The sequence below is a fragment of the Aulonocara sp. 'chitande type north' Nkhata Bay genome, linkage group LG7 (assembly GCF_057382095.1).
Source record: "Aulonocara sp. 'chitande type north' Nkhata Bay isolate Kocher_YH1m ecotype deep benthic linkage group LG7, A_spYH_male_GT1.1, whole genome shotgun sequence".
NCBI lineage: Eukaryota > Metazoa > Chordata > Actinopteri > Cichliformes > Cichlidae > Aulonocara > Aulonocara sp. 'chitande type north' Nkhata Bay.
The window spans coordinates 16,887,671-16,899,467 of record NC_141350.1 but is presented as its reverse complement, the minus strand read 5'-3'; the positions used below and the strand labels follow the sequence as shown (position 1 = coordinate 16,899,467).

The following is an 11,797-nucleotide window of genomic DNA, read 5'->3' as shown; positions in this document are numbered from 1 at the left end:
AAAAGAATGAAAGAGTCAGTTTCTTACTGACCCACTCATTATTCATGGCAGTCCCCATATCTTCTACGAGATTATTTCGTTACGAAAAAGAGAATTTAATCTTTAAAACGATGTGTCCATGTGATTCTTGCTGTAACTGCAACACTGCAGATAAAAAATAGTCATGTATTGTTCCTTTTATTGCCAATCAGCTGTTACTGGCTAGTAACAGGCGTGTACTTTTATCCAATGAGAGGATAAACAACAAACTAGGGGACACCTCTCCTATTTTTCTCAAACATATCAACCAATAGAATATCCGAATTCGTCTTGTTGACGTTGTTACGCACCAATGGGGAGCTTCCTCTGGAGCCATTCAATCCCTCCCCTCGAGTGAATGCCACAGAGTTACTTGATGTCGACAGCTCTGGTAAGTGGGAAGTTGGTGAGTTTTTTCGAAGAAATAAACGGTTGAAAGTAATTTTTAACTCGGTCCACGTGAGACTCGTGTCTTTGCAATTATTGTATAATGTTTAAGCGAGGTTGTCACGCGTTAATTTGACGTCGACTAAAAGATTGAGATCGACAGTGGGGCTTTTTTTTTTCTCCGTTGTGACGCTCGTTGTTTTTGTTGCAAGAAACCCATCCGACAGCAGTTGTTTGTATTAAAACAAGTCTTCAAATTAGTAGAATATGCTTTGAATAGTGTGAAAATGCCGTCAAAATGCTTCTATAGGTTTTCGTGTCATTCATTTTGAACGGGGCAAAGATGTTGCGTCATGCCTCAACTTGTTGACATTCTTTTGTTTACAGTGTTAGACCCCAGAGCTTCGAGGTTTGAGCGAAGGAAAGTACTGCTGCATTTAAATGTTGGAGAAAGAGCAGGCCGAGTCCCCAACCGTCTTTTTCGACAATATAAGACTGTTGAAGCGTTTTCTGAACGGTATTATGTTGTTCGTGTATCCTTGCTTACGAAGTCGAAACAACGGTGTCTCCGAACCTGCGGCCTTTGATCGGTTGGCAGACCGTTAGTGTTCGTCAGTTTTTCATTTAAATGTGTTAAATTCAGGAAGTCACGGTCACCTTTATATTTTAACGATTTTCCATACATTGTTTGTCGATTAACACAATATAAATTCCCAATAAGAATGATATATTTTACTTTGTCATTGACACTCACATACTTTTGTTTTCAAAATCGATGTTTTCCACCGTCGGTAAGACACTTTTTAAGACGAATTTCTGGTATTTTTCGCTTTCGCTGCGCAGTTATGAATGAATGAGCTCTGGTACGCATGCGTCAAACCCTTTTAAGTTTATAAACAAGGCCTCCACGCAGGGAGTCACATGACTATTCACAGAGGTTTGCTGTGTCGATTCAGAGACAAAGGAGTTCCTAAAGGCTTTGTGCCTTTTCCGTAATATTGATGTCATACGTGATATGCAATGATTCAGTACTAACTGTGGTGTTTTTGTTTTGCTGTGGTGATGATCTTTGATAGCTCATGGGTGTTATAGTCGTGTTTTTCTTTCAGTTGATTATTCTTTCAAACCATATTACCATAAAAAAACAAACAAACGCAGACATACATACAACTTTATAACTGCAAAGACTTTATTTTGATTTAGTTCATATTTCAATTCAACGGAGCTAAATTTTTATTTATATATTTATATATAGTGCAAAATTACAACAACAGTTGCCTCAAGGGCTTCAAGTGCAACTGGTTATTGCACAGCCCTGATTCAGATGACAGCAGTAGCTCCATTTTAGCTCTAACTTTGTCTTTTGGTTTTGCCCAAAACCAGATGATGTGTCAGAGTATGACGATGGATGCTGAGTAAGCTGGACAGTAGCCCGTTTTTTATTTTGAAAGAGAGGAAACCGAACATCTTGAAAATGGACGAGTCGTTCGATCCGCTCAAGTGTAATGAGGACCTGCCTTCCCCTCCTGGGTGCCACATGGAGTATGGTAAAACTAGCCAAAAAGAATGTGCAGTCTGCAGTTAAGCAAACCGAACCCTTCAGATATGCGTATGAAAAGTACTGAATTATCTCCTTAGACGACATGCCAGAGCTGCAGGAGGTGGAGGAGGACCAGAGGTCTCCGAGGTTATTTCAAGTTGGAGCAGTGTCTCACCAGGAGCTCAGCTGCTCTCCTAGCACCAACTGGCTTGCCGAGTTGGCCAACATAGCCACCAGTCCTCAGAGCCCTCTACTGAAGGACGCCCCACACAAAAGGTTTGTAGATGTTTAAGGAATGCCTGCATGTGTGATGTAAACACAGAGACGCCTTTACACATGTAGTAACAGTACACCCCAGTACACCTGGGGGTAATTTCACAAGATTAAGAGTAGCAGTTTAGCAGAACAACAGCAAAAATAGCCCCTAAAATTGTGCAGATTTTTAACTGCAGTTGGGACATGCAACATGACCAAGACTGAGCAAAATCTGTTTTAATTACAAAAGAATCACATAAAGCTGCATATAAGTGCATTTGAGTGTGTGACAAATATATCTACTTGCGTAACAAACTAACTACTGATGTTTGTGACATTGTCACTGTTTTTCAGATCATCTCCAGTTCACATCTTTGGCAACAGCAATAGTTTACATTCCTATGCCCGGCCCCCGTTAGCCAGTAGTGCACCCAACCCGTCCAGAGGCCACCTCAGGGAGCGCAGGCGTGTCAGGGTAACCTTTCATTTCTAACATTCTCACTCAAAAACCTGATAATCATTCATTCTGACAGACTCAGCATGGATTTTCAACCTGTCTCAATGCTGATATGATTGTAATTTGTCTTTCTTAATTATCAAAAACAGGCCAGCAGTGAATCAGAGTCTGGGGTTTTCTCAATGTCATCATCGTTTTCTGATGATGAAGACATGGCATGGTCTCACTCTTGGCCCTCCACAGCCTGGCATTGTTTCCTAAAAGGTGCATAAATAAGAATACATGACCATATGCATCCGTCAGTGCATACACACACACACCTAGAAGTCAATTCAGTCACACATGTTGGAGTTAATGGTGAACGTTTGAAGTACTTGAAACAATTGTCTTGAAAATTCCTCATAGTGTTTGCTTGATATTTAAACATGAATGCAAAATTCACTTTTTTTTTCAAATGTCATCACTTGATGAAGGCAGGAAAATCCTTCAAAATGTGCTGAGGACAACTAGAGATTCATTCAGGATGATTTTGTTAACATTTTCTTCCACTAGGATTAGCACAAATTGCAAAGAAGACCAGTTCTTACCTCTGGTGTCCAAACAGCAGCATTGCATCCAGTTTCTAGCATCCTCTCTGCAACATCAGCACACTTATGCTAATTTGTCATGCTTCATTGTTCTGTTGCTATTCAGGGACTCGTCTGCGCTTCCATCGAGGTCCAAATGTGGAGTGGCAGGAAGCTGATGAACTCGGGGATTCGGATGATGACTCAGATGATGAAAGCATGCCTCCATCCTCATCCTCTTTCAAGGTATGGCAACGTATGGTGCCTTTAGTATGTCTTAAAAATTCTGATAGTCTGACTAGACGAGTAAATCATTGTGGACACTTGTATAAGGTGCTTTATAATATGTAGTTTACTTTGTACTTTATAGAAAGTGACTGACAGTAAATTTGAGTAACTGTGTGCACAAATGAGTCTCAAATGATTTGCAGCAATGGTCGTTTTTATATATATATATATATATATATATATATGTGTGTGTTGGTGTAAAGTAATTAACTAATTTATTAGACTATCACCCAAGTAAGGTTTATGCCACAGCTGTCCTAAATTAACAGTATTGGTAATAACTAAAATGATCTTTTATGTTTCTGTAATGGTCGATCCACCAGTGTGTACAAACTGTTTAATCAATTTAGTGTCTTTACTCCACAAATTTTCAAATTTCCGGTTTTGCAAAATAAATAAATAATAAATAAATATTAATAATATTAAAGCAAATTATTATTTGTTAATTAAAATAAATTTAACTGCATTCCCGAACAGAAAAATGAGCTTTAGTGGTCAAATATTACGCTTGAGTAATTTCTAAATTCTCCAGTGGTGGCTGAAGTTTGGGTATAAAAACATGAATTCAGTTATTTTTAGTTTTTGACAGATTTCTAAAAATATTTGGTTTTTAAATTTTTTTTTAATTAAAAAAAAAAAATTTAATCACAGGTGGTCTATTACATTAAGCACTGTGGGTGTCTCGCGTACTGAGTCTTTAAGCAGTTGGACACTGATTTGTATCTACACTAATTCTTCTCTGGTAGTGAATTTGTCATGCACGTTTTTCCAGTTAATAGAAACATTTCTTATCTGCATTTATGTTTCCTTTACAGAGATATGGCTCTGATGGGCTTAAACTGGTGAACCACGAGGAGACATTATCCTTTGGGCAGGCAGTTCTGAAACTGACCTTTGACCCGGGCTCACAAGATGAAGGCCTGCTAACAGCTGAATGCCGATTGGATCACCCCTTTTTTGTCAAAAACAAAGGTACAAAAACACATGTTCTTTCCTTTTAAATTGATCTTTGCTGTTAGAATCTTCCACTTAAACAATTTGCTGAATCCAATCTATTTAGTTTTTGCATTTCAGTAAACACCTTTAGGATCAAACTAATATATAATATCCTGTTTCAGGGTGGTCTTCCTTTTATCCAAGTCTTACTGTGGTGCACCATGGGATCCCTTGCTATGAGATGCAGCTGGGTGATGTGTGCCTGCCGCCAAACCACCCAGATGCCATTAACTGTGATGACTCAGTCGTCTTTGACACTTTCAGAAGGTATGCTCTTTAGATGGTCATGTAATTTTTTTGCAGTCGTTTCACATTCACTTGGATACATGATAAGTCAAAGTAGTTGTAAATATTTTCACATGAAACCTGGCTGTTTAGAAATACTGTTTGTTCCACACACCAGAAGAAGGTTCTGGTTATTGATTGGTTAATTGAATCCTTCCTTTCTGTCTCCTGCAGCTATGACTTTACCCCACTAGATTCCTCAGCGGTGTATGTTCTGAGCAGCATGGCTCGTCAACGGAGGGCCTCCTTGTCCAGTGGGGGTGCTGTCAGTCCAGACTGTGATAAACTCGAGCGCTCCAGCTCCCCTCACTCCTCCAGTAGCAAATCGAACAGGAGCCACAACTCAGGGATAGCCAGTGGTGCCACACCTACGAAATGCAAGCGGCCAATGAATGCCTTCATGCTCTTTGCCAAGAAGTACAGGGTGGAGTACACACAGATGTATCCTGGAAAGGACAACAGGTGTGCAAATGTCACTGAAATACAATATACTTACAGATATTCCCAGTTACAGCACTGTGCATAAGTCTTGTGCCACCACTAATTTTTCTATATTTTGCTAGGAAAATATGAAAAAAGTGCAATAATTTCATGAAACGTGCAAACATAGTTGGAAATATATAGATTATGTAAGGCAAAGACTCAGTCTGTACAATTCTAACAAGGCTGAAAGCCAATATTTGGTATCAACATCTTTATTTTTCAATACAGACTGAACTCTTTTTTTTTTTTTTTTTTTTTTTGGGTCATTTCTTTAGGAATAGTTCTCCAGGCTTCTTGAAGGACATTCAAGGCTCTTTTTTTGGATGTTGCATGTTTTCTTTTGTTTTGTTTTCTTTCAAGATGATCACACACTGCTTCAACAATGTTGAGGTCAGAGCTCTGGGGAGCCCAAACCATGACTGTTCGTGTTCTATTGTGATCAAAATCTGTCATTACCTTTCATAATTTTATCAGTTTTGACAAGATCTCCAATAGCACTGGCTAAAATGCAGCACCAAACCATGACAGAGCCTCCACCATACTTTACAGGTGGCTGTAGACACTCTACGTTTTACCTCCTCTGTGCATATTGACGATGATTTGAACCTGAACTTTTACATTTGGATCCATCAGACCTGTTCTCACTGATTTTCACTTTACTTCTACTTCTGATTTGGCATACCTCAGCCTTTCCTCCTTGTTTCCCTTCCTTAATAATGGACTCTTGAGTGCAATTGAGATAACTTCTGATGAGGTTTCATTGAGCAATAGATGGATTAACTTAACAGCCAGAGCTTTGATGCACTTTTTTCAGGGACATGACTTTCAGATTTGCTCAAGATGGATTTTTAAAAAAAAAAAATGTTTTTTTTTTAAATGCTTGAATGAGTCATAGGTGAGCATTAAGTGACTTGATAAACCAACCCCCTGTCATGGTTAGATGTTCTTTGGTTAGATGTTTTTAATTATTTAATTTTTATCAGACCTTTAGTTTGAATTTTTCTGTGACCTTGGATCAAAATGTATCCCTTTGAACTGTTTGCCAAATGGGTTATTGTGACCCCAGGTCAATGAAGGAACATGTGGAACAGTTTCACATGATTCAAAATGCCCACAGCTTTATGGTCGCTTTGTGTCTCCCTTCCCACGCCAACTTGTGTTAGAGGTTGCCTTGTAGTTGAACACAAAGATAATTCCTTATTGGCCACTGTAGCCCTGACAGCAAGGATAAAATAACACTCCAAGAAACCCAAACTTTCCCCCCAAAACAAACAAACAAAAAAACAAAACAAAACAGCAGAGCCACTGTGGGTCATGCTTCTGATAGAGAAGCTGTTCATTCAGTGGTGGGTTAGAATTTCTGATATGTAGACAAGCTGTAAACAAGTCGTAGAAAACCAGAAGGACTAAAACTCTATTCTCATTTAGGAACCCAAACCCTGTATGAAGACACACGTCTCCCAGCACATTATAATTAAGGCTTTATTCTCCACCCACAGATGGCTTACCAGCTTTAATTGTTAAAAAAGCAATAGTAAAACCAAGTGTAGCTGTTTTTATTTTCTTAGGTCAAAAGTTAGAGTGGACATGAAACATTAGATGTAGATGAGGCTAATCTACACCTTGGGGTTCCACTCTAAAACTCTGTCACAGATTTAGCACTGACAGCTGACAGTGTTTAGATTAAATTAAATTACATTTTTTTTCTAAAGACATTTAGTTTCACTTCTTAATCAAACGTATGCGGGCCGCTTTTTCTATATCCTGGACAGAAGGAGCAAACGGGACGGTGTTAAAAGGAAAACAAAGACACATTCTGGCATGTCAAAAATCTGAAAAACTGAATCTCGATTTGTCTCTAACCTTTCGCTCCAGAGCCATTAGTGTCATTCTGGGTGACAAGTGGAAGAAGATGAAGAACGAGGAGAGGAGGATGTACACCATGGAGGCCAAGGCCCTGGCCGAAGAGCAGAAAAGGCTCAATCCAGACTGTTGGAAACGTAAAAGAACCAACTCGGTAAGGACCAAAATCAGATATCACGCACCGATTTCTATTTCACAACCGATTCCACATTGCACACTGACATTGCATTTTTATGGTTTTAAACATGGGTCCAGTCTGCTGTGTATCTACAACTCCTGTTGTCTTTGCACAGGGTTCCCAGCAGACCTAGATAATCTACCCACATCCCTGGCTGCTGTTGTTTTGGCATGGAGAGGTGCTGGACAGAGTCTGATGGACCGCTTGATGCCTCTTTGCTCTCCTGTATTCTTGAGACTCGACTGTGATGCTGAATTCACTTGCTTTTTATAACCATGAAACATTATAGTGACAAAACAGAGTTATGAGATATATATACAAAGCATTTAATCTAGTCACTAACAGTGCATATATTTTCTTATATCTTTAATGTCAAAAATGGTCTTATTCCTCTGAAATAAGAATGAATTTCAGGTTATTTCATATCTAGTGGTGGGAAAACATGAGAGCCTGTGGTGCTATGCTTCAGTCAAAAAAAAAAAAAGACAAAAGGGGGAATTTCAGATAACTTTTTCAAACCTGTTCATAGTGATATTTTTAATATTCAGTATATTGCACAGATAGATAATCTATTAAAACATTTTGTATTACAGTATACAGCATATTCTGCCGCTGAACTATGGCGAACAGTTTGTGATTACTGCCCTGCAAGTCTTTAGGTCGTTTTTGCCCGACCACCCGGTCACATGATGACAGGGCTTTCCGCATGCGGTGGTGGGTTTATACTCAGTCATAAAGCACTTCAGGCTTTCACTGTAAGTGTTTATTTCTTCTGCACTTTATATAAATATGTAATCTAATCCTATACAGCCATTGTATACAGGGGGAAACTGTATAATACAGCTCGTCTCTTGACAGTTAGCCATTTGACACAATCGTGGCCCAGCAGCCATGCTCTGCTTTCAGGTTTCTCTTAAGTTTTAAATGCTTTTGTTCATAATGTACAGGTTTTACAGCACCAACAACCTCTTGCACAAAATATCCTTTTATCATATTATAAATAATTTTTTAAAATTCTCTCCAGCTGTGTGTTTCTTTGGTGATTGGCTTTAAGTGTGAATATATTTTGACGTGTTTATAGCTTGTTCTGGTAATCCTTTGAGTAATTATCAGTTTCCTACATGAGCAAGTTTTAAAAGCTCTTAATATTCACTGAGCTGAAAGTCCAACTGGGAAAGACTGACAGTTTCATCACAGGTTAATGCAGTTTAATCTTTTGTTTGTCTACCACACCAAAGCCACCATGTACAAAGTTGGAAGTGTGCCGAATTCATTCTTGTGCTGAATGACAGCAGCGTTAAAGGTTTTAGCTGAATCTTATGCTCAGTGGAATCTGACCTTGGCATGCGCCCGTTTGTCTGTCTGTCTGTCTAATCTAAGCAATCATTTTAGGCGTTACATATATATATGTATGGTTACCACCAGAGGGTGCAATCACCCAGTTTTTGTAAAGAGACAGTTGCTTTTTGATTCTTCCATGTCAATCTTCTCTTTATAAAAAATACCCTGATTTCTAGGTCATCATAAAGGGAACATGTATAAAAGCATGTGTGAATTTTACAAAATGATGCTTCAGCATGAAAAACAGAAGGAAAATGATTTTCCTTTCTCCTTACTGTAATTAAACAATAAAAGAGTAATATAGTCCTCGGGTGATTGGTGCTCAAATAAAAGCATTTTTATGCTTATAAAAATTTTTGTGGGTCCCTGTTTGGCTGCTAGCACGAAATGGTAATTTTAAAACTGGTGAGAAAAACATGCCTCATAAAATAACAATGATCAACACCCTGCAGGCCTTTCAAGCATAGGAATCTAATTATAGCATATCCATAGCAGACTGCTCTAAAATAGTCGATGTTTAATACTTTATGGTGTTTTGAGGGGAATGAAAAGTTGAGTCTGACGTGCTTCTGGCTGAACGCTGCTGTACGTCTGAAAGGAGAATTAAAGAATGTCATAATTGTGGTGGAAAATTAAAAGCATTTTTCAAATCTTGTCACTGCTCTGTAAATTAAAACAATGTATCACTGCCATAAGGATAACACAGAAACGGCTGTGGTGTCTTATTTATGAACATTAAGGTGTGGACAGTGAGCAAACCTGACACCTAACAGTAAAAACCCATAAGCTGTGTCCTCTCACATTTGGATTTTAAAGGTCTGCTGCTCTCACGTTTAACAAAAGGATGGAAACCCTTAAAAAAATCGTACAAAAATGCCATCTTGGATGATTTTTCTAGAAAACGAATAAAGATAGAGACAATTCATGTGAGAGGTCACTGAGTTGCAATCCACACAGCCATCCAGAAAAATTGCAATCATGGACAAATGACTTGCCTTCATGCATAAAGCCCCTTTATTTTTGCAGGAAGAAATGATGAATACTAAAATGAAAAATTAGAATGGCGAGAAACTCAGGGGATCATCACTGCTGGCTTCCTCCTGAATCAAAAGCTGCACCTTAATCAAGGCTTTCTAATTAGGGGCAATTAGCTTTAGTAATTCACTGAGAGATAGCAGACTCTTGGTGTCTTTGTAAGAGCAAAGTGTTTGGCAGTAATGTGTTAATGACATTTTTCTTATGGATACATGGCTCCCCCCCCCCCCCCCCCCCCACTAACACACACTAAGCATTACACATTTTAAAATCTGGTAAAGCACAAAAAAGAAGCTCTGTGGGACAAACATTGTGTGATATTATGTGAGTAGATTGCTGAATGCATGCAAGAGGCCTATTTGTCACATGTCGCAGTGTGAGATGCTTTGACGATTTAGGGAAAAAAAAGGAGATGACTTGTAAAAAGGCAAGTCTTTACAGCCATCAGCAGCAGCTCACTTTTGCCTTGGCATCTGAAGAGAGCTGAACATGTTTGCAGGCTCACTGGGTTGTCAGTAGTGACGGGAAAGACGTATGTGTCACTTAAGTGAGCTACAAAAGGGTGCTTTTTAGGCAATCTAGGTCCACTTATTCCCCACCAGTCCACACAATCATGTCTGTTTGATAGATGTTTGAATTAAGGGAGCACAAGATACAAGAAATAAACACAACACTACAAAGGCCAAAAAAAGCAAAACTTGTGGATTTATTCATTACATTCCATCAGTGTGTATAAGGATTATCAATGTTATTCCAATAATAATAATAATAATAATAATAATAATAAGTATAATTCCAATAATGTGCCAGCTTAATTAGCTTAGTGAAATGTTTTCCCTTGTTATTTGAGTTTCTTCTTTACAGTCAGTTGGTCATTATGGTGATATTACTAAAATTGGGACTAGAGTTCTCTTTAGAACGTCTGTATGTATTTACAAAAACATACAGTTTGTATATAACATGTCACAAGAGAATGTGATAGGATATATTGCTGCACTGAGTGTTTTTCCCCCATCCTACTACAAAATTTCTTGGTTGCTTAATTCTCCTTGAACTTTACTTGCACAGTGAATAATTTTAAATGCTGCTTTAAAATGCAAAGCTATCACTCGCAACAGTCTGACTCGGAGAACATAAAAAACAGTTAAAGGTTGGGATTTAAGAAAAAGACGAGCTCGTGATCTTTATCTAATATGCACAAACTTCTCATTAGGAGTTGATGCATATTAAATAAAAGGTTTGGAAGAGTGAGATGCCCCTGCATCTTTTTTCAGCCGTGTTAAGTCTACTGAAAAGCACTTTAATATTACCAATTTCACATTGCTGAAAAACACATTGCTGTGTTTTTCTTTTTTATTTAACTGATACTAGAAATAGACAAAAAAACCTACACTTTAGTTGCGTCAGAGAAAAGTCAGTACTTTTATTTCTTTTAGTTGCCCTAAAATACAAAACATAAATCCCAATTTGGCTGCCGAACACTCCGATTTTTGACAGCTCTGCTACCAAAGTGATGGATAAGCTCAGCACCGACCCTAAAAGATATTTGTCACTTTGCTTTTGTTCTACCTGCAAAGAGTCCAGAAAAGAATAGCGACTGTTAACTTGCCACTTTTGCCTTACTCAAGCAGAAACGCAGTCACCCCCTGTGATTTAAAATTGACCGCTGGAAGAAGAAGGTGTTGGTCCTTTCCATCAGTGCTGTGTGGGAAGGACCGACACCTATCATCACGAAATCTCTGCTCGCCGAGGTTAACGATGATTCAGGGGACGCCTTTTGATGCAGTGGCAGCATGTAGCAGGAGATCTGTCTGGTGGGAAAGTGCATGCCACAAAGACATGCACCCTAGGATTCACGTATGGTATAAAAACCAAGAAATCCACTATCCTGCGCACTACTCAGTTCGATTCAATTCATGTAGTGCCAAATCGCAACAACACTAATCATTTTTATTCATGTCAGAGATTTGGAACTTGATCTATAGATTTAAGTGTATATAATTAAATTATAAGACAGCTTGGACTTTTAAAATCAATCCTAATGCAGTTGAAAGAAAACATCGATTTAAAAGATATTTGAGTGTTTTTACTATTTAAAGTCTCAA

The 11,797-nt window shown here is 38.4% G+C and overlaps 1 protein-coding gene across 2 annotated transcripts; it reads left to right on the top strand.

Moving 5' to 3' along the window:
- Positions 1-296: 296 nt before the first annotated feature.
- Positions 297-8,333, top strand: hbp1 (HMG-box transcription factor 1). Of its 2 annotated transcripts, none has more exons than XM_086299077.1 (11): positions 297-409; positions 1,789-1,952; positions 2,044-2,221; positions 2,555-2,675; positions 2,807-2,921; positions 3,351-3,469; positions 4,327-4,483; positions 4,630-4,774; positions 4,967-5,254; positions 7,151-7,292; positions 7,432-8,333. In XM_086299077.1, the coding sequence occupies exons 2-11, from the start codon at positions 1,814-1,816 to the stop codon at positions 7,447-7,449; spliced, it is 1,422 nt and encodes a 473-aa protein (XP_086155203.1). In that variant the 5' UTR covers positions 297-409; positions 1,789-1,813; the 3' UTR covers positions 7,450-8,333. The 2 variants fall into 2 exon arrangements, with proteins under 2 accessions (XP_086155203.1, XP_086155204.1); XM_086299078.1 differs by lacking the exon at positions 297-409 and adding an exon at positions 652-922.
- The last annotated feature ends 3,464 nt before the right edge of the window (positions 8,334-11,797 follow it).